At 57.6% G+C, this 22,878-nt stretch overlaps 1 protein-coding gene across 5 annotated transcripts in view; it reads left to right on the forward strand.

The window, feature by feature from the left end:
* PDE9A (phosphodiesterase 9A) overlaps positions 1-22,878 on the forward strand; it is a 92,840-nt gene that overhangs the window by 61,741 nt on the left and 8,221 nt on the right. For all 5 annotated transcript variants that reach the window (XM_026498442.4, XM_048214892.2, XM_057306531.1 and 2 more), the window contains 8 exons: positions 94-164; positions 7,187-7,271; positions 12,786-12,861; positions 14,757-14,831; positions 18,395-18,481; positions 19,229-19,333; positions 19,523-19,605; positions 20,677-20,833. In XM_026498442.4, the coding sequence (XP_026354227.1) occupies positions 94-164; positions 7,187-7,271; positions 12,786-12,861; positions 14,757-14,831; positions 18,395-18,481; positions 19,229-19,333; positions 19,523-19,605; positions 20,677-20,833 (739 nt within the window). The remainder of the gene's footprint in view (positions 1-93; positions 165-7,186; positions 7,272-12,785; positions 12,862-14,756; positions 14,832-18,394; positions 18,482-19,228; positions 19,334-19,522; positions 19,606-20,676; positions 20,834-22,878) is intronic.

The following is a 22,878-nucleotide window of genomic DNA, read 5'->3' on the forward strand; positions in this document are numbered from 1 at the left end:
GCCCACCGGGAGGCCTCACACAGGGCAGGGGTGCAACAGAGGTTTGCCACGCCCATTTCAACTTTAACAGTGATGACTTTTTTTCATTCCTAGAGCATTTAAAATCAACGAACTGAAAGCTGAAGTCACGAATCACTTGGCTGTGCTAGAGAAGCGAGTCGAATGTGAGTGAGGTTTCTGTTTCCTTTTTGCTTGTCTTTTAACCTCAGTTTAAATTAACCGTGTCCCCGGAGGCTGAGTGGTGAGTGGAGGGAGGGAAGGCTGGAGGTAAGCGGGAATGTCTTTTCTTGTGAAATGCTTAAAAACTAGCTTTGATGCTGACAGAGGCGAGAGCCACGAGCATCTGTTTATACCGTGAAAGTCACTTGGAGACCCGTGACACATCACCAGTGCACGGCGACTCGGACCACCGCACCTGCTCGGCAGCAGCACAAGGAGACGCTCCTTCGGTGCAGAAGAGGACAGAATGAAAACGCAAAGCCCCCCAGACCAGCCCCCTTGGGAGAGGACCTTCTGCTGAACATCTTCATGTCTCTTTTTACATGAACGAGGCAAGCCGATACGCTCCGTGCCTTCACAACTGTTTTTGGAATATGCCTGCCAAATCGTTAGCTCTTGGTTCCCCGTCACCACCGTGGCAAGCAGAAAAACTCCAGCAAGGACAGGAGAATTGGTTCAGGTCTTGACTCAGGGACCAAACAGCTGAAACTGGGAGGGGGACAGCTTCCGTCTCTCACCCTCGGCGTCCTCGTCCATAAAATAAGGAGCGAGCAATGCTTGAATTCTCACGCCTCGCGATTCCCCATCCAACTCACATCTTTGTCAATGTCAAGGCAAAGGGCAGCCTATTTATTAAACGCAGGGATGAGGGGACGAAATCTGAACCTGAGGCCAGCAGGGCCATGGCTTCCTCTGACGGTGTCTGGCTGATTCATATTCGCAGGACGCACTGAATGTCACTTAACGTATCTTGTACGAATTGCTTGGATTTTTTTCAAAAAGAATGTTCAGGATCACGCAAAAACCTATTCACCTTAATAACTTGAAGCATGACTTACGTAGTCCTACTTCTCAGAGTATGCTGACATTTAGAAAATCCATTTGGTATTCTGTCTTCAAAACCGATTTATTTTCCCCATTGATGACAAGGAAGCCACAAAGAGATTAAGTGACCCGCTGAGGCTCATCCAGCAAATTGGAAAAGTAAATAAGACTGGGACCAGCACTCGCGGTCCAGGCGGGGCCACTCGCGCTGCGCAGGACCCCCGGGCGCCTGGAGGGCAGATCGGGAAGCAGCCACACATGCTGGTCGCGGCTGCATTCAGCAGAAAAGGGGCTTCTTCCTAAAGGATTCTGGGGAGCTCCAGGTGGCTGGGAGGCCTCAATAGCAGGGCTTGCTTGGTGGCTCTGCGGCAGGAGCAAGATCCCAAATCCCACGCAGGGCTGACGCCACGACGATACCGTATCTGAGCCCCAGATGCACGCTGTCTCCCCAGCACCCAGAGCTCTGTGCTCGGGCCCCACGGTCCCCGTGGCCACTGCTACAGACATTAGGCTGCCTCCTCATATACTGGCCACAGATCCGAAGTCTGGACAGAGCTGGACCGTGTGCCCACGTCCCGGCTGCCAGGGAATGCGCTCGCTTCCCGTGGCTATCCTGATGGCGTACGATTAACGCAGGAGCTTAGAGCAACGGAAATGGACTGTCTCATAGCTGTGGAGGCCAGAAGTCCCAGACTAGGAGGTTGGGGGGCCAGGTCCTTCTGGTGGCTCTGAGACAGAATGTGCCCCGGCCTCTTCCAGCTGCTAGTGGCTCTGGGAGTCCTTGGCTTGTGGCCACATCACCCCAGACCACCTTGTCTTCACATGGCCCCTCCCAGAGATTCTGTGTCTCGGGCCCTGGAAGGACACCTGTCTTTGGATTTAGGGCCCACCCTCACCCAGGATGATCCCGTCGGGAGAGCCTTGATCGATTATATCTGCAAGAACCTTTCTCTCAGGTGAACTCATGAGTTCTGGGGGGTCAGGATGTGAGCGTATCTTTTTGGGGACACAGTGCAACCCACTATAGTGAGTGTTTGCAGTGGGAGGCAAGCTCAGCTTCCCACCCAGCCCCGTAAAGTAGGGCATTCTCCAGATGCTGTGGGAAGGGGTTCAGCCAAAGAACACAAAAAGCATTTGCTGCTGATTCACCATCTATGTTTACAGAAGTCGCCCAGATGCGCCCGGGGGCGGCAGGTGCCTCCTGCTTGGCCTCCCCTGGGGCCGGGCCACGCCGGCTTCTCCCCACCCCCCTTCTCTCCCAGAAGCCAGCTCCGGCTCCTGCTGGTACTTGCAAACAGGAAAGTTGAGGAGGCCATTAATGAATTTTCAAAACTCCTACAGAACATCGTGCCGGCCTCAGCTGGTGAGGCTTCCGGTATCTGGCCGTGGAGACAGTGATCGGGCCGAGAAGTGTTTTGATTTTGCCCCCAAGCAGTGTGTGAACTGAGAACTACAGGACGGGGCACCTACGCCCTTCTTCCCTGCCTGGCCAAGCCCTGAATCCTCCAGAACTCGCTCTCCCTGTAGGCCCTCACATAAATCACATACATCATGCGAATGCACACAGATTACCTGGAGGGCGCGTCACCCCTCCACGCACGGGGCTCAGGCTGGCTGCATACACTGCGATTAGCCGTGTTGTCACTAACTGTGCTGACTTCCAGCACCAGAGGCCCAGGCACTGCAAGAACAGGATCAAGGGACCAAGTACGGAGGAGAGAAAGGTCTAAGAGCCGTGGGCCGAGATAGCGACTTGGCAGTGGTCAGGTGAGAGCGTGGGCAGTAGTCCTCCCACAGTCCCAGCATCCCCACCACCCCCGGACTGCCCCCTTCTAGCGGGAACACACCCCGCCCAGGGCATGCCCACGATTCTGACAGCTCTCGTCCTCCTTGAACTCCACCAGGCTTCAGCCGTGTCCTCCCCTGGCACTTCTGGCTGGCCCCTTCCCAGTCTCCAAGCCCCCTGCCCCATAGCACAGAAGGGGCGGGGTGCCTCACCTGTGCTGAGCTCCAAAAAGCCACCCAAACACAGCAATTCCTTCCCCCAAAGATGTGAGTACCCAGGGTATGGCAGGGACCTCGGAAGGTCCTCTTGAGAAGGGCCCTGCAGCAGACCCCTCATGCGGGTCACGTGGGAACTGGCCATCTCAGCTACGCAGATGGCAGTCCTGACCCTGCCTGTGCGCTGGGAAGGCTGCCAGGCTCGACTGCCAGGCTGTGGCACTGGGCCTGGGCCAGACGCAGACTGTCACGCACATGCTCACATGCACGCACACACGTGCTCACACATGTAAACACGTGCGTGAACATCCAGAGACACAGGCACACATACTCTCACATATATGCACCCCCCCACGTACACACCTCACATGCATGCGTGTGTAAACACAGAGACACGTACACATAAGGACGCGCACATGCTTTATCCGGTATATATGAGCTGTTACTAGCTACTTTCCGTGCTTGAGTTCAAGGAGGCCTGCGGCTAGGACTGGCGTGTATAAGCCACATTACGCTGGTTTGACTTGTTTTAAGTGGAATTTCCTTTTTTTTTTTTCACTTTCTCAAAATTCCTCTGAATTAAATATAAATATCTGAATTTCTCTTAATTCACTTTAGAAGCTTTTCTTCCTTTTTATGTAAGTCGTTTTTCTTCTTCAAGGGAGTCTGAGGTCTTACTTAGGTTAGAAATCATTATAATAAAAAAATATTATTATAAAAAATAAATAAATAAATTTTTAAAGCAGTTTTTCTCAAAATATAGTGCCAGAACCCATGGAGTTCACCTTTCAGAGAATCCATAAGGTCCATACTTTCCCAATTACCCATCTGTTTGAAGCTGGGTTTTCTTTAATCATTTCAACCAAAACAATGCATCACAGCAGATGGAATGCAGAAACAGATAAGAGAATCTGGTTTTATATTAAGCCAGACATTAAAGAGATCTACAAAGTTATAAAACAACAACAACAAAAAAAAAACCAAAAAAAAAAAGAAATCATTTCATGGATACGGGACCCCCAGGTCCTCACCTCGCTTTCTGGTTGGAGTGAAACCTCACAGGGGCTCCACTTCCTTCCTTGTTTGCGGGACGTGGCCGCGGCGCCAGGCGCCCTGCTCCGGGGCCCAGGCCTGGACCAGACCTGAAACACTGGGAGAGCTGGCCCATGGGACAGAGTTTAATGCCGGGTCACACAAACAATCTGCAAGCCTCGAAGACGAAACCCAAGCTTTTCTCTGTGTCACTCGGGACGTGTGGCCTATGCACATTCTTTGCCGAAACCTCTGGAGGAAGTGTTGAAATACAGCTGTAGCCATTCGCATCTTTAATGAACTTCGGTGAGCTCTGCAGCTGAAGATGGGTCTTGCCGGCCAAGGAGGCCTCTCGGGGAGCCCAGCAAGCCAGTGGAGGAGAGGAGGGGGCAGAGCCGCCTCCGTGGCCTCTGCCCACTGAACCCCTTCCCCAAAGCCAGCACCCCTCTTTCAGAATCCTTCAGGCTGACCTGTGACTTACAGAGGCTCCCCACTCCGTGAGTCCTGAAGTCCTCAAGGGGACCCCCGGTTGCAGGGGGTGTTCCTCAATGGGGGGCTCCAGCAGCCCTCCAGGGCTCTAGTGTGGGGTTCCGCTCTGTGCTCACCCATTTAAAGTTTGCAGGTGGACAGGGGGGCCGCCGTGTAGGGACCTGACATCCAGCTTCACTGGACAGCTGTCGCCAGGGTCTGCGCGGGACTTCTCAGGGCCCCCACTCCTGGGCCAGGCCTCCTCCCTCCTGTGGGACAGGGGCAAAGTGGGGCTGGGACAGGCCAAAGGTGAACTGCAGAATCTTCCAGAGGCAGCCTTGGAAGGGACGGGAGCAGGGGCACCGGGTGTGGGGTGTGCCGGCTGCCCCCCGAGCTCCCTCCCCATGTTCCGCCTTTAATTCTGCGACATGTTTTTCTCTCCATTGATTAATGCCCAACTTTGCCATCTTGTTACTCACGATCAATCTCCTTGGCAACGAGGCTCTTCATAAGCGTAATTGCCATAAATTCTGAATCTCTGGGATTCAAATTAGTGATATTGTGCTGTGCTGCCCAAAAGCCTTAATTTGAACATCACCCCCGGCAAATGGCCCGGAAATCTGATCTACGTGAACGGACACCGAATATTCGGACATCACACACGCACAAGCCAGGAGCCAGGAGGCGGCTGCTAACATGGGGCGTGTCCTTAATTCCCTGAGGACAGTAAACAGCAAATGAGAAAACACAAGCAGCATGATTGCAATTTTGTCTTTCTTGAACTCCGGATGGACAGACAGCTATTTTGAATGCACGGGGGTGGGAGAGAAACGCCTGGGAAGACCCACACCAATATACGTGATAAATGGGTCGTTCTCTGGGCCAACAGGACTGTGGATACATTTTAAAACATTCTTCTTGGAGATTCTCTGTATCTCCTCCGTCTTCCACAACAATCAGATGTAATTTTGTAACAAGAAAAACTATGTTTAAAATGTAGTGAACGTAACCGGGACTTTGGCGGGCACCACCTCCCCGTCTGGACTCTACACTCCTTGATTCGCTTTTGGCTCTTCGCCAGATCTGCTTACTTTCTGGAAATGTCTGCCCTTCACATGCCCACGAGACTGAGCTCCTTCCCACGGATGTCGAATCTGCCATCTGCTGAGGTCAGCGTCCCAGCGGCAGATGCAGCTGGAACCGTGACTCCCTCGCGGGCGAGCCTCCTGCGGTGTGGCCCAGGGCCTGGACACCGCACTCTGGGAGGTCCAAACCAGCAGGGCTGTGAGCTGCTGCGGTTTTCTCCGAGGAGGACCTGTGGCTTCCAGTCACTTCCTAATGGGGTCTGTGATGCAAGGAAGCACGAAGAACACCCCACTCAGAAGGAGGGTGTGGGCTCTTGGTGAGGGAGTGAACCGTCCCCAAGGTCGAATTCTCTGCGTTTCCCCACTTGGCTGGTCCCAACCTCTTGCACTGAGGGCCCCGGGCTTTGGTGCTGTGTCCTGGTGGGGGACCTTCGGCACAACACCCCCCGTGTGGCACAGAAGCAAGTCACCAGGCCCACAGCCGAATATCAGATCCTCCAGATTCCCACCACTTTGGACAGAAAGAAGCAGTATTTTCAGCAGCCCTGCCCCCATCTGGGCCCTGACCCTGGAAACGCCTGGAAGACTGCCCAGGGAGCGTGGGGTTCAGGCAGGCTGCCGGGAGCTTCTCCTCTGTCAACACTTGCCGTGGGAGGGGATTGTTTTTCCTGGAGAAATCATTCGCATCATATTTTTAGGTATTCAGACCACGCTTGAGGGAAAGGGGACGAGAGTAGCATCGTGGGTAGTGTCTTTTTGCATAAAAGTTGAGGTAAGATTGCAGAGTAGCGAAGCGAATCTCTTCTGTTTCTTAAAAGCAGACGCGAACCTGAAAGCCTCTCCGAGGCCGCTTGCTGTGTGTGTTTCTGGGCTACGTGCACACACGCCAGAGTGAAGGCCTCAATGCTGGGTGCTCGCTGGGAGGCATGAGCTCCAGTACGTTCTTGGGGGAACGGTGGTGTCCGGACTTTGCAGGCTCTCCTCTGCAGCGGGGCGGCAAGAATGTGAGTGAGCCCAGGCTCTGCTCACCCTTGACCAGGCCTGTTCGCGTCTCCCCCACACAGAGTCCACACCTTCTCCTGGTTACCTGCTCTGGCGGGGACTGAGCATGGGAAGGTTTTCTAGCAATACGAGCTCATCCTTGCTGGGAAGGCTGGGGGTTTGCCCCCTGAGCCTCTCTTGTGTTTTCATGCAATGCGGCCTTATTTCCTCCTCTTCTTTCTGGGATAAGATTTCTTTGTCCCCTGTCTTCAGCTGGTTCTTAGAGGCCTGGAGAGAAAGTGGGGAGTGCGTGCAGGAAGACTCGGGATTGTGGGGAGGGCAGCAGGGGCTCTGCCCTGCAGAAACGGCAGGGAGGGGTGCGGTGGATCATCCTGGCCCCGGACGGGACAGGCCCACCAGGCCAGAGTCCTTGTCCCTGAGCTGTTAGCATCCTCCGCAGCAGAGACCACGGCAGGAGCCAGAGCCGCTTTTCTCGTGGGGCCAGACCCAGTTTCCAGCCTCTCCAGGTCCTCCGCGTGTCTCCATGGTAACCCCCTTGTTTCTCTTCGTCCCAGTGGAAGGCCTGAAAGTGGTGGAGATCGAGAAATGCAAGAGTGACATCAAAAAGATGCGGGAAGAGCTGGCGGCCAGAAGCGGCAGGTAAGGTCAGGCCTGGGAAGAGAGGCCCTGCACGTGGGCCCGGGAGGGGGCTCTGGGCTGTTCTCCTCGGAGCCCTGTGGCAGGGCCCGACCCCACTGTGACCGGGGGGAGTGCAGGGTACAGGCAGCCCGGCTCCGGGTTGTCAACCGCACAGCCTTCTTACCCCAGGAGCGTCTACGGCAGACGGAGGCGAGGAGGACGGCTTCACTTAAAGGGGGAATGACCCTCCCACAGAACAAAGCATTAGGATTCACTTATCCAGCCTGAGAGAAGTTGGCTGCGATTTTTAAAGAAAGGGCCCAATAAGAGGAGAAGACGTTTGGCTTGCAGGGGATGGCGTGCTGGTGCCCGGAGGCCGTGCTCCTGTGTGGACGTCCCCACAGCACAGAGCAGCAGGTCACAGGGGAGATGCCACACGGCCTCTGGCCATTCTCCACACAGATCACTTGTCGTGCAGAATGAGGGCTTCTCCCCTGGGAGCTAAAATTCGTGGAAAAAACACCCCGGGCTTCCTTACGCCCCCCTCGAAAGCAGGTGTTTGTACAGCGGGACCCTCTGATGAAACTGTGGTCACAGCAAGCATTCAGGGTGACAGCGGAGGTGATGGGGGAGGGAGCACGCACAGCGAGCACGTCCAGTGTGGGGAGCTCGGCGGGACTTAGTGGGGACAAGGAACCGCAGCACAGCCCTGCGCATATCGGGTTGTCTTTGGAAGCAGGGAAGGCACTTTGAAGGCAGGAGGTGAAGGGGAAGCTGATGGTGCCAGTGTAGTCCCGTGCGAGAGCCGAGGGGCTGGCCAGCCTTGGGCAGGCTCGAAGCCATGTTAATGTGGTCTTACACGGACCACACCACGTTTATATCACACCCACTGGGCAACTGACCTGGATTTGGGGATGTCTCATCCCATGTGATTTGGGGAAGTCGGGGTGAACAAGTTTGAGAAAATAGCGAGTGAATAATTCATCCTAGACACCCCCTTAGTGAGAGGCTCTTTAGGGGCAGGAGACAGAGCCCCCTGTGGGACCGGGTACGGGCTGAGAGTTGGCTGGGGCAGGCAGGTGGGCCTGGCTCAGCAGCTGAAAGGACACTCAGGCCCTCCGCAGCTGTGGTCACGGAGTTGCCCTCTGCTGGGCCTCCATCCCGTGGCCAGTCCACACGGCCACGTAAGAAAAGCCAATTAGCCCAGCCTGGTCGGCCTCGCTGAGCCCGCAGTCCTCTGCAGCTGGCCGCCGTGGCTGAGTGCCGTCCATGCCCGCTGCGCTGAGAGCCTGGTGGCCCTGTGCCATCTGCCCAGGAGCCGCCTCTTCCCCAGGACGGACACTCCGGCCGCTTCAGCGTTACCAGCCTCATCCGGCAGCTTCCGGGGAAGGGAAGTAAAGAAAGGAAAGCCTCCCTGAACTGCCTCCCGGCTTCAGTCCCTCGTGTGTACGACGGGCCAAGGAACCTCACCGCCCAGAGAGCATGTCTCCGGGGCAGGAATGGGACCCCTGAGGCCCCTTCCCACCTCTGTGGGCCTTACCCCACACACGTGCCGCACCCACGCAGCCCACAGAGCACCTGCGGGAGGGTTTTTAGAAGGCAGTCTCTTGTCCCTCCTCGAATGACTAAGTCCTGCCGCCTGCCCAAAGCCACAGGGGTGAGTCATGAGCCCCGCCCTCGCCGGCCCCCTCCCTGCCATGTGCCGGGCCCCCTCCAGCTCCTGCACCTTCCTCCCATGCTGGGGAAGAGGGGTGGCTGCCAGCCCTGCTCCTGCCGCTCGGGTTGGTCCACGTTGTCCCAGTGTCCCGTGGCAGCCACAATAGCACCACGGTCTGGGGGCCTGAAACACTTCTGACAGCCAGAAGTCAGAGATCAAGGTGTCCATAAGGCCACGCTCCTTCTGAAGGCTCCAGGGAGGATCTATCCCAGCCCCTCTCAGAAGCTTCTGGATGTCAGCAGCCCCTGGGGCTCTGGCTGGTCCGTGCGTTACTACAGCCTCGGTCTTCACACGGCCTTCTCCCCGTGTGTGCCTCTGTGCCCAAATGTCCCTTTTCCAAAGGACACCAGTCCTATTGGATCAGGGCCCACGCTGCCCCAGTGTGGCCACATGTGCAGTCATTACACCTGGGATGACCTCCTTTCAAAGGAGGTCACGTGCACAGGTCCTGGGGTCAGGACCTCCACTGCTCACTTTTGGGGGACATAATCCAACCCACAAAACAGCATAGGGGGAGCATACACCCAGCTTTAGAGCACATGGGAAGAAGCCCCCGGGAGCCGAGAGGCAAACCGTGACCCGCAGGCGCCCATCTGGCCCAGTAGGCAGAGCTGGGGCGTGGCGGGTGCCTGGGCCCAGCCGAGGATTGAAGCGCTCTTCCTCGCTGCCCAGAAAGGACATTTTTAGAGCTCACGGTGCCATGGTCCAAAGAGAAGCCTTCCCGGTGCCCTAACTGCTTGGCGATATTCTCAGCAGACGGTTTTCACAGCATCCCACAGAGGTGAGAGACGGGTAGATGCGACTATTCAGTCACAGAATGGGGGGAAAACTCTCGAACATTGCAGACACGTTTAGGAAAAAGAAACCCAGAGGCCTGGGCCCAGGTCTAACCCACAGCCAGGCCACCCACCCCGGGCCCTGGTTCAGGAGCCCAGCAGCCCCTTCTGTGCCTTTCTGTGCCCCACACAAGTGGCCCTTCCCTTTGCTTTACAGAGAAATGAACACAGATGGCAAACAGGAGGCCGCATGTGTCCCCCCGTTCTGTCTCTGTTGTCTGGAAGGTTCCATTGTAGTCACGCAGGCACACCGTGCAGCATTTTAGAGTCCCTGGGACCAGGCTCCCCAATGCAGGGCTTCGCCTGGACCGGGGGGAGGGGGGAGAGACAGGCACCCACACAGCTCTTCCTGGTGATATCAACCCGGCTAGGCGGTGGTCGGCCTCCGTGGGAGGACAGACAGATGTCTGTCCCCCGTGCCCACACAGCTGGCTAACAAGCCTGAACGGTGGCCCCACATTCGCCCCTACATGAGCACCACCCAGCCAGGCCTCTGTGCCAGGGGACTTCCCGCACTGGGAGTAGCAGTGGAGTGGGGTCGTAGGCAGGCTCCCAGATGCCCCCGGAACAGGCCATGCTCCACCGAGTTTCTCCTGATCCAGTTTCCTGCTCACATTTAGGGCAGGGCCAGGCCTAGCTGAGCACAGAGTGGAGCCTGCCGCTTTACCCCGGGTGGGGGAGGGCTCCAGTCTCCACTTTCATCCCAAATGGCCTTGTCCACTGAATGAGCCACGGGGGGGGGGGGGGGGGCTGGGAGCCCAGGAAATGGAAGCAAAAATAAGCCCCAAATAGAATGAAAAGAAAAGGCACCATGCCAGCTACTCTGTCGCTGGAGGATGCCGGTTCCCGTGGCAACGGGGCACAGGGGGAGCAGGCAGGGCCGCCTGGCCGAGGTGGGGGGGCCCTGGCAGGAGTCACCGGGCACCCAGCAGACACTCCCGACGCCGGGATTTTCAAGGAAGCAGCTGGAGTCCAGCAGGCGAACCATCTTGCTTTGCGCAAGCTTCCCCATCCTCCCGGGAAACGCGCACAGCCGTCGTACACGGCGCGCGTGTGGATGTTTGCACGGAGAGGCTCAGCGCAGGAAGACAGGGCGATGGTGTGGTCTCCTTTCCCAAGTGCACACACCAAGCTCGTCACTGCTCAGAAACGTGCGGGGGCGACTTCTCGTTTACAGGGCGGCAATGGAGACCCTCTGGTTGGTGACTTTTAGGGGTTCAAGGGTTATTCTTCTACTGAGTCTCTTAAAATCCCTTCCACACACGAGGTCTGGTGAGTGTTGTAAGCATCACGTTGAGGGCAAGAATAGCAAGACCCCCAGAAAATTGTACGGAAGGCTCCTTTATCAGAAAGGAAACAGTTATTACTCTGAGTTTCCAAGTAGCATAAGCCCCGGGGAAAACCTCCAGACTGTACGGATGGGGGTGGGGGTGAGCCCCACCTGAAAGCTGGATGCCGAGCCGCCCAGATGTGCTTCTCTGTATAGAGACCTCTTCTGAAAAGAAAAGAGACCTCTTTTGTAATCTTCCTTCCCCTGACAACGCTGTGAGCAATAACTGGATCAAATCTGAACCAATACCCAGCGCATACATTTTTCCAGGAGGTCACAACGCATGCTCATGTCAACCCAGCAAATGTGTTTTCTCCTTGTAGTTTGATAGATTTTTTTTTGCATTATCTTTCAGTCCCTACTGTATGCAACATTTTTCCCTCTTTCCCCAAAAACCTTCTTACTTCACGTGATACTCATAATTATCTTAAATAACACATAACAGTCCATCTTGTCGATGTACCATAATGGTTTAAATTATTTCCCATTCGGCAACATTGAGGTGGCTTCTGGTTTCGTGTTGTGTTTTTGTAACAACAGATGACGTTGCCGTCAACACCCTCCTGCAAAGAGCAGTTTCCCTGCATCCAGTTCTTTTCTTAAATTCCCCGGTGTAGACGCCCAGGCTTAAAGGACAGGAATGTCTCATGGCTCTTACTAAGTGCTATTGAAGTGCTCTCCTAGGAGACAGGACGTGATGTACAAAGAGTGTAACGTCCAAGGATAGGGAGTATGTTCCCTTCCAGGAAGGTAGGGTCCCAGGGTGGGGAGGGGGCCACATCCAGCCCCCGGGTACCACCAGTGTCAGCACACTCTCCCCCCGATGCTGGAAGGCGGCTTCCCTCCAGAGCACGCCTGGCTCAATTGGTTCTGTCCTTATGGGGGGGGGGGGTACCTCGATACTAAGAAGTGAAGGGAAACAGAGTCAGGAGGCAGAAAGCAAATTCATCTCTAAAGGTAGATACTGGGGGGGAAACTGGAAACGTCCTAAAAGTCCATGGTGGGGGACTGGATTGGCAGCACAGCACACACACACCCCCCCCCGGGAGCACCCCAGAAGGACGTGCCTTGTCTAAAGCTGAGCTCTGGGGAGCAACGAGCAGAGTTTGCCATGAGCAAGGTGGAAAAAAAAAAAACAAGTAGTAAAAGAGTAAGTTTGAGACACTTCCATTTTTGTTAAAAATCCAAGGCACTGTCCCTGTGTGTCCGTGCCCTGGAAAATTCTGGAAGGATACCCCAAACTTAACAGAAGGTATTTCCAGGGTGTGAGATGGAGAGGAAAGAAGTAGGTAACGTGGGGACTTGCTTTTTAAAAAAATTTTTTTTAAACTTTGCCTACTTCCCTCTTGTTTGAATTTTCTAGAATAAAAGTGCTTTACTTGCATCATTAAAAGATTTTTTAGGAATTTGCACAAAATGAAGGTGACGTGTTCTCGGAGAGCCACAATATCCCAGGTCCAGGCAGGGTCCCTGGGGGGTTAGCAGTGAGAGGTCACTGGCTCTCTGACTTACTCTTCTGTAACAGAGACGACCAAGGGGTGTGTGGGGTCTGGGTTTGGCTGGGGCTTCTTCAGGGTCGCTGTGAGGAGGGGCCCGCCGGACACCTCGTCCAAGCAGCCGTGCCAGAGCTCATCCTGACTGTCCCCCTGCAGGACCAGCTGTCCCTGTAAGTACAGTTTTGTGGACAAGAAGCTGACACCACGCCGTGATGTCCCCACGTACCCCAAGGTGAGAAGTTGTTCTGGGTCTGGAGAAACGGCAGGTCTGCGCCCCCAGCCAGGCCCCCCACCCTCAGCCACCCCGACGCCCTGGCCAGGCCCCCTCTGTCCACACGTTTGCAAACACAGCTCCCGCCCTGGCCCTGGGCTGTGGGCCCCCCTTGCTGTTCTTAGGCCCAGTACTTTTTCTCTTTGCTGTGTGCTGGCCATGGGGGACCCTAGGCCTGCAGGTCTCGGCCCCTCCCCCACTCGCTGAAGGTGTTTACACTCAGACGTTACGATAAGGAGCTTCATTTTTTAAAATCACCTAAAATCCGCCTCATTGGCTCTCCTGTCCCGAACAGTATGTAAGTACCATGAGAAGTTTGGCTTTTCCGCCTCAAGAGGTTTCTCCGTTGCGAGAGCCCAGGCCCTAGTGGAGGGCCCAGTGACCTGGGGGTTGGGGGGCAGGGGCTTCAAATCACCACAGAGAAGGGTCTGGCGATGTCGGTCACCATCTCGGCTGTGCCTTCAGCTGAGCAAGCGAGACCCCGGCCTGGCAGACTGTCCACATGCGCTTACGTGAAGAGTCAAGCTTCGGTGTGCTGGCACGGGGACAGGTGTCCCGAGGCCGGCATGGGGCAGACCCCCACCCCCACTGCCCACGGTCCTCGCAAGGACAAAGAGCCTCCCAGAGCCAGCCTGTGAGGGGTTCCCCCAACCTGGTTCCAAATACGCGCGGCATATTGTCCGAGGCTTCACATGGACACTAGGGCCTCTTCCCACAAGAAAACGTGACCCGCATCTCCCAGTCCTGCCCCAGGGGCCCACAAGGCCTAGCCTACAGCCAAAATGAAAGATGTCCATCCTCCATAGCAATTCCTCAAAGAAACCAAATAGGGGCGCTTGGGTGACTCAGTCGGGTAAGCGTCTGACTCTTGCTTTCAGCTCAGGTCATGATCTCAGGGTTGTGGGATTGAGCCCCACGTTGGGCTCTGTGCTCAGCAGGGAGTCTGCTGGGGATTCTCCCTCTGCTCCTCCCCCTGCTCTCTCTCTCTTTAAATAATAATAATAATAAATAATAATAAATAAATGAAAAACCAAGCAAACCAAAGACCTCGGGGAAGAGTACATCTAATCCCAAACACCATGACAGTCTTACGTCTAAGATCCCAGCCTGTTTCCCAGGACAATTTGACCCGAACTCTGGCGCTCCCCGATCCACAGCGCCCAGCAAGCGGCACCTCGTTAGCCTGCAGCCAAAGCAGAAACTCTGAGTAGCTTCTTGGCCAGTATTTGAATCTTCTGCCCAGTTAATTCCTTTTCCTTGACTCCACTCTACTGTGCATGTTTTGTTTTGTTTTGTTTTTTAAGATTTTATTTATTTATTTGACAGAGAGAGAGACAGCCAGCAAGAGAGGGAACACAAGCAGGGGGAGTGGGAGAGGAAGAAGCAGGCTCATAGCGGAGGAGCATGATGTGGGGCTCGATCCCATAACGCCGGGATCACGCCCTGAGCCGAAGGCAGACGCTCAACCACTGTGCCCCCCAGGCGCCCCTACTGTGCATGTTTTAATCGGGTTTACGGAGAGGTAATTTACCCACAGTCAGGTTTGCCTCCTGCAGGTGCGGAGCGCTGTGACTTTGCAGAGACTAAGTCAGGAAACCTCCGCACCATCAAATGTGGAACATCTCTGTCACCCACGACCCCCCTGGTGCCCCCGCCCTGCCTCTGGCAGCCACAGACGGGATGTCTGTCCCTGGAGGCTGGCCCTCTGCAGAATCCTTGCAGTGTGGCCTTGGAGTCCGTGCACAGGTGTCCTTGACCAGGGGACAGGAGGACGTGGAGCGAACGTCCCGTGGCCCGTGCGAGCTCACCAGCCTTTGTCTCAGCCCAGAGCCTAACCGACCTCCTGTCCTTTCCAGTACCTGCTCTCTCCAGAGACCATCGAAGCTCTCCGGAAGCCCACCTTTGACGTCTGGCTCTGGGAGCCCAACGAGGTGAGCGAGGGGCCCCTGGTGCCAGCGTCACGGGGACCTGCCAGGGCCACCCCAGCCCCCATCTCCGCCTTCTCTCTGGCCTTTGTTGTTTTGACTTGATTCCCTAGGTTTTCCCTCAGTCTGACCCTGGGTGGGCTCAGGAGGGCCGGGACGCAGGACTCAGGAAGGGGGGGTGTCAGAGCAGAGGCGCGGGCGGTCAAGTGCAGGAAGGCTGGCCCCCCAAACCCTGCACACCCTCCCAGGCCAGCTGCCGTGCCCCGTGAGGGGAAACCCGGGAGATGCCTCCTCAGGAAAGGGGCTGAGGGAAGGCAGCTGTGTTGCAGCCAGAGGACTGGGGGTGCAGGACTTGCGCAAGACCGTTCCTCCAGTTTCCCTTTCTGCTGAGCAAATACGAACATGGGGATTTTTGTTTGTTCAGTCTAATAATAACATCAGTTGTACCCCTCCATTTCTGAGCCCCAAGAAAACAAAAGTTCCTCATCACAGACACGAGGCCCACCAAATCTTCAACTCCTCCAGCTTTCCAGTAATGCAGACACGCAGAAAGTCTGCCCTCCCAGCAAGCTCGCCGCAGGTTACAGGAAAAGAGGGCTCTGCGCCCTGAGCGGGCATCGTGTCGCTGACCAGGGCCTGGGGTCTCCAAGTGCCCGGCTCTCGTGCTTTCATTCTGGCACAAGACTGCCGCGCTGCCCACCCTGCCTCCGCCCCACTGCGCGCTGGCCCCCGTCCCGGGGATTGTCCCATCCAAGCCCTGGACCAGACAACACGTGTGCCCCAAATCATCCAGCCACCCAGGAGCGTGCAGGACTGGAGCGTGGGTTTAGACGGGCAAGAGACCAGGGCGGAAGCCGCCGTGCTCGGGAGGGTGGGAGGCAGCATGGCCAGGAGAAACGGGAGTCAGGCCCTTGAAGACAAGTCCTGGGACCGAGGTCTGAACAGGGGACCCAGGCTGGGCAAGGCCCGTTCGCAGGCAAGTGGGCACAGCAGGATGGCTCGGCGCTCACAGATTCCCGCTTCTGGTGGGTGGGCAGACACGGCTGCTGGAAACCGTTCCAGCTCCCGCATGCGGGAGTGAAAGCGGGGCCGAGTCCCCGATGGCACAGCGCCTGCGTGGAAACGGGCACTCGCTTCCAGCCCTGTCTCCATCTCCCACGGAACCTCTGCTGTGGCCGGAGAGGTCATGCCGCCTCATGGAGAGACTGAAGGATTCATGCAGCCACGAGGGGAAGGCTTCCTGCCCGCGGCGTCAGGACCGGGGTGAAGCCCACAGGTGGGCCCGGCCTCTGGGTGGGCTTCCCCCAGAGCATCCCAGTGCCCAGGGCAGACTGCTCAGCAGTTCCCGGGTTTCAAGAAGTGTTCTCCCAGCATGCGGCCAGGAACCAGAAATGCCAAAGACGGGAGCCCTAGCCTCTGGCCAGTGTGGGGATGCCGTGGATTTTGGACTGTGGGTGGTGAAGGCCCCCCAAAACTGCATCTGGCCGCCCACGAAGCAGCTCACGCCCTGGAATGTCAGGCCGCTGGTACGGGGCTCACGTCTCTTCCTCTGATTGGGGCTATCACTGTGCCCAGCACCCCCGGCCCCAGCCAGGGTCCTCCGGATCACAAAGCAGATGGAGGAGATGGCTTCCCATGTTCTAGTTCACCACTGGCTGACGTGTCAGAGTTCTTCCCGGTACGGCCGCCTCCCCGGAGCGCGGGGCTTGCAGAGCGCGGGGCTTGCAGACCGCGGGGCCCCAGGTCTCCGGCGAGCGCCCGCAGCCAGCTCCATGCAGCCCTGCGGCCGGGACCGCCCAGCGTCTGGGGCTGCTGGTGTGGGAACGGATGCACAGAGATGCCCCCTTGCTCCAGAGCCATGCACACGCCACAGGACCAGATGGTCTCATCTGCCCATCACCTCCGACTGCAGACTCCCAAGCTCACCACCAGCGTTATATGGCTGGAGCTGTGTGTGCGCGTGGGGTGGGGAGCAGAGGGGCTGCAGCCCTCTGGCCCCGAGCGCTGGCATCCAGGACGGTGGGCACCAGCACCCCCAGCCGCACGCCAGGGCCCTGGACTTGTCCCCGGAGCCCGGCGCCCTGCACATACTCCTGTCCGCATCCCTCCTGTCCCCTCGAGGAGTACGTTCTACCTGTGACACTGCAGGCTCCCACATGTACCTCCCGTTTTCCCACTGAATTCTTGGCGATGCCACGGGTCTCTGCTCCGTGGCGTTCCTTCCACAGCTGTCTTGTGGACGCTGTAGGTACAGGGTTGCACCTGCAGAGGCCACGCCCCCCCCCATTCCCAGCTCTCCCAGTACCGTGGGAAGGAAGATGGGTCTCTGGAAGCACGCCATGTAGCAGTCAGCTCGGCAGCCGTAACACGCATTATAGGCCCAGAACCTCCTCTCACACCTGGAGGTCCGATGTCAGGCGTCGGCCAGGCTGCTGTCTCCCCAGCCTCTCTCCCTGACGTGTAGACACCACCTTCCGTGTCCTCACGTGGTCGCCCCAGTGTGCTTATCTGTTCTGGTCTCCTCTCCCCACGGGGACACCGGTCCTACTGGACCAGGACCACCCCAATGACCTCATTTAACCTTAATGAGTGCTTAAAGGCCCTCTGTCCACACGGTCATGCCGGGGGTTCAAGCTTCAACATACTGATTTGGGGGCCACAGTTCAGTCCGTTGCACACCATTTGGGAAGAGAAGGTCACACGGCGACCAGAGGCCGCCCGTGAGTGTGGCCACGCAGGCCCAGGTAGCTGACAGATGGGACGGAGGCAGGGCTCAGGTGTGCGGTCCCGGGGCCTCGCGGGTCTCCCGTCTCCCCGGGCGCTGCACCCAAGACCTGCTTCCCAGAAAGCAGAGCCCACGTTCTCAGACTCTCACTTTTTAATAATCGTTCAGTCTTTCTTCCCCGGCTGAATTAGCTCCACAGCTCTGAGCTGTATTTAAACAGATCGCAACAATGACAATCCATCCTCTCCGGGACTGAAAACAAATCTATTTTAACCTGAGCGAGATTTCTGTGGAAGACAGCTCGGTGACAGAACGCAGCTTACCTTCCAGACTCCACAATGAGCGCATTACAGTGTGTGTCTGGTCCCCACGGACCCCCCAAGGGCTCAGAAAGCGTGCTGGGGACACAGGCTATCGAGTGTCAGCGAGAGCACAGGGCATCTGTGTCTGTGAAGGCACCTGCTCTCGGGCGCGCGTCCCACGGAACCGTGTCCCAAGCACCTCGGCCTGGCTTCTCGTGTGTCCGAGCTCACAGAGTCACTCCTGACATGGCCGTTTGGGGGTGCTGCCTCTCACCCAATCGCTGTCCCTTCTTGCGTGGAACTCCCTTGACTTCTTAGCCCAATGACTCTTTCAAGTCCCCACATCCCTGCTAGGGGTCCTGGGACCCCCCCCCCCCGGTCAACATGGCTTCGCTGTCGGGGCCCCAAGGAGTGGAGGGCTCACCCTCAAGGGACAGGCAGGCCCCGCAGGCATCTCCCGGGACGCAGGAAGGGCGGCTCTGTCGGGCGGCCGTGCTGGCCCGCCCCCGCCACCGACCACCCTTCTGCTCCTGTGTCCGCAGATGCTGAGCTGCTTAGAGCACATGTATCACGACCTGGGCCTGGTCAGAGATTTCTCCATCAACCCCATCACACTCAGGAGATGGCTGGTAAGTGCAGGCCCCCACGTCCCCCTTGAATACGGCGTCATCCCGTTACTGGGGAACGGACCAGCCGGGCACCCGCCCGGTGGCGCTGGGCCTCCTACAGACGGAGGTGACGTTCCCATGAGTGTTCTGTGAGGACGCGCAGCCTGTCCCCGTCCGTCTCCCACCAGAACACTCCGCGCCCTTGAGCTGCTGCTCTGATGCGCGAGACAATATGAAGACCCAGGGAGGGGCCGGTGAAGTGAGTGTGCGGCGAGCGAGTGTGCAGGTGTGTGCACGTTTATGGGGGGGCGTGAGTGCGCGTGTGTGGAAGGGTACGTGTATGAGTATGTGAGTGTGTGTTCAGCAACAGATTACATAAAATACTGCTCAGAACCAAGTAGGAAAGCTTAGATGTTAAGTATTAAAACACGAAAAGGTGTGATGAGGACCGGGACCCAGAGCCGCTCCGATAGCCCCCCAGGCCCCCCCGCAGCGTCACATCCCCGCGTGGTTCCTCAGCGCCTCTGGGGACACCTCAGCCCATGAGCCCAGGTGCAAGTCGCAGGGTGGCCAGTGGGACGTCCTCGGGCCTCGGGCCACCTCGCGCGGACCTCCAGCAGGCGGCTGGCCTCTGGGTCAGCCGAGGGGGACGCAGAGCTCATCCAAGACACCCGCGGGCAGCCGGCAACACAGGGAGGAAGGTGGGCAGGGCAGCTTGGCGGGGAGGGCAGGCAGCGGACGCGGCACTGGAACCCTCGTCTCTCGCAGCTCTGCGTGCACGACAACTACAGGGACAACCCCTTCCACAACTTCCGGCATTGCTTCTGCGTGACCCAGATGATGTACAGCATGGTCTGGCTCTGCAGGCTCCAGGTGGGTCGCTGGGGGCTCCTTCGGGGGGGGCACCCTCGGGACACGGCCCCCACCTGGGGGCACAGGCTCCCCCGCCCTCCCGGCCCCACCCCCCAGGCCAGCAGCCAAGGGGCTTCCTCCCGCCCGTGTCACTCCTCTCCCCCCATTCCAGCCCCCTCCTCACCCCCTCCCACTCTCTCTCTGATCCAGGAGAAGTTTTCCCAAATGGATATCTTGATCCTAATGACGGCAGCCGTCTGCCATGATCTGGATCATCCAGGATACAACAACACGTACGTACATAATTTCTCTCTTTTTTTCCTTTTAATGGGCTCTCTGGTTATCAGAGTGACCTTTTCAGCTTAACACGCACACCAGTTCCAAGTTGGAGCTGTCGGCGAAGGCCTCACCAGCCCGCAGCTCACCTCCGTAGGACACAGCTCGCACTCTGGGACTTGGTCCAGGGCCCCGGGCCTCCCGGGGAGGACACTTCGGGGTTACCAGGCCCCAAGGGGCTGCCACACTCTTTTGCGGTCCCGGCTCCGGACCCTGCATGTGCAAAGTACTCGGGCAGAGCCCTGGTGATGTCAGACCTCCTCTCCGCCTGAAGCAGGGGTGGTGTCCGCACACAATACCCGGTTCTCCGGATCCCCCTCCCCAGCCCATTTCCAACAGGAGTGAGGGGCAGAGGGAGTGGGGACGGGCAGCGGGTGGGAGGAGTCCACCACGGGCCGTGGGGGCCAGGACGACAGGCCAGGCATCACGGGAACAGTGATCCACTCCCACTTCTTGGGCGACAAGGGCACAGGGTCCACCCCACATAACTGCCAGGTTTCGGCCGTGTGGCACTGGTTTGTGTCCCGGGTGATGCCCCTGTTCCAGCAGATGTATTTGTGTGGCCGAGAACTCACCCACGTCAGGCTCCACAGTGTGGACGCCCATGCTCCCCCGAGGAAGAGCACCACGTGCATGCATTCCATCCTTTCACACTCAAGATGACGTGAGGAGCACAGTCCAGCCCAGGGGTCGCAGCCACAGCTCTGACGTGAAAGCACACCCCGGTGCCCACTCAAACGTCTGCCCTTTCGCACATACTGATGGTGCAGCGAGCGACCAAAACGGAAGGCCCGATCGCCTTCGGGCACTGTCCCTGGGAGCAGGGGAGAGGTGTGGGTGGTGTCCGCCTGGTAGGATTATAAGGCCTTGAGGGCGTCTGGTGAACAGGGCAGCAGAGAGTCAGGAGAGCCCAGAGGAGCGCGTCCCTGGCACCGCGGGAGGCGCCACGATGCCCTCCCGGCATCTGCTGGCACCGCTGCGTCCCCGCAGGTGCCCAAGGTTCCGTGTGCTCTCTCCTTCCATGCCAGGTACCAGATCAACGCCCGCACAGAGCTGGCCGTCCGATACAATGACATCTCGCCCCTGGAGAACCACCACTGCGCAGTGGCCTTTCAGATTCTCGCCCAGCCCGAGTGCAACATCTTTGCCAACGTGCAGCCAGACGGGTTCAAGCAGATCAGACAGGTGTGCAGGCCCTCTGACTGCAGGGTGGGGGGACGATGAGCACCACCATGGGGCAGAGCCCCTCGCTCCAGTGGCTGGGGCCCCCACACGGTCCTGGGCCCACCCCTCCCCCACCAAGGCCAGTGGCACCCCAAGGAGAGGCGACCCCACGGCCTGCATTTCACACCCCACGTTTCACCAAATCCTTTGAGACTCGTCCTTTCTCCAGCCCACAGCCTGGGAGAGTGAGGGGTCCAGAGGTTGGGTCACTCACTCACCAGAGGTCCACAGTGAGTCCGAGCAGGCCCCGGACAGACCCACCTGCTGCATCCAACCTAGCGGAAACCTGACTGCTCCCCCGAACCCCCACCACGACCCAGTCAGCCCCACCGCCCATTTCAGATAAGGGACGCTGGGGAGGAGGGGACAGCGTCCTCCTGTCCTGAGACACTTCCGACTCACTGGAAGTAATGCCCCCTTCCACACAGGGGGTCCCCGCTGAGCACAGCCCCGTTGCGCCCCCCTCTGATGCTTCCAGGGGAGGGAAGAGACCAGAAAGACCTCTTGGAGGAATGTATGGGTTGAATGGTAGCCCCCTTCTGCCAAAAAAAATTATATGTTCCCTTCCTGACCTGCGGAGCCTGTAAATGTGGCTCTACTTGGGTAAGAGTCTGCTGGTAGTTAAGTTAGATCTCCGGAGATTAGCTTAGATTATCCAGGCCGGCCCTAAATCCAATGACAAGTGTCTCAAAAGAGACAGCAGGGGAGACGAACGTGGAGGAGAAAGCCGCATAAAGCCGAGGCAGAGGCTGGAGTGATGTGGACTCAAGTCAGGGAGCGCCTGGGGCCTCCAGGAGCAGGAAAAGTCAGGAAGGACGTTTCCCCAGAGCCTTGGGACTTCTGGCCTCCGGACCGTGAGAGGGGGCCTTCCTGCTGGTCCCCGTCACCCAGCGAGTGGTGCCTGTAAGGCAACCTCAGGACACGCGAGCCAGGGGCCGTGTTCATGGGCAGGAGCCGCGCTCTGCCGTCCCACGATGAGAACATCACCCGCTCGATGCCTCGGGGCAGCTTCAAGGTGCACCTGATAAAGACACGGGAATCCAGGAATCCGAGCTCTCCCTCCTGGAGATCTGATAAGCTTCACTCTGTCAGAGAACAGCAGCCTCGTAAACCATTGTCACCCATCGGCCAGGCTTCCAGGAAGCTCAGAGCTCAGGGCGGTGCCGAAGGTCAGTCACCATGTCACCGATTCCTGGCACAAGTGTGTCCCCTTTATCTGTGGGCTCTCCCGCCTCTCTCCCCTGCTCTGGAGCCGCCCAGCCGGGGTGCCAATGCTGTCGGGATGAGTGGAGGTGCGTCCGTCTCTCAAGTGGGAAAAGGGCTCTCTCATGGAGAGCCCCCGACGGTGGCCCGGTGAGGAGCTCCTGCAGGGACCGGCTTGGAGAAGCTCAGCAGCCGGGCCCCCTTGTGTGAGACGCACCAGGACCCGCACCTGTGCCCGCCCCGGGGCCGTCAGAGCAGGACCCCCCCACCAGGGGGGCACAGGAGGCTTGACCTGCCTCAAACACATGACTAACGTGAAAATGAGACTTTCTGAGCATAGAATCAATTGTCCCAATTTTTTTTTTTGAAAGATTTTATTTATTTTAGAGACAGAAAGACCGCAAACAGGGAGAGGAGCAGAGGGAGAGGGAGCAGCAGACTCTGCACTGAGCGTGGGGCCTGACGTGGGGCTCAATCCCAGGACCCTGAGATCACGATCTGAGCTGCCCAGACGCCCTAGTTACCTCAATTTGTAGTAATATTTTGTCACTAAGTATGTTTAGGGTTAACTCCTCACAGGATGGCTCCTTCGCCAGTAACACAGTGAGATCTTCACAGAGAAAGCACAGAATTCAGAATGCCCCAAAATACATCTGAGATGAGCCCTATTGGCTGACGTCACTTCTACACCTGACGCTGTAGCTGTTTTCTGGGGAAACCCAGAGGTCTGTGCAGCACACACGTGTGTCCTTACACATGTTTTCGGGGTGACGGATGGTCACAGCTTCAAATGTTACTTCTGC

The sequence above is a fragment of the Ursus arctos genome, unplaced genomic scaffold, assembly GCF_023065955.2.
Source record: "Ursus arctos isolate Adak ecotype North America unplaced genomic scaffold, UrsArc2.0 scaffold_4, whole genome shotgun sequence".
NCBI lineage: Eukaryota > Metazoa > Chordata > Mammalia > Carnivora > Ursidae > Ursus > Ursus arctos.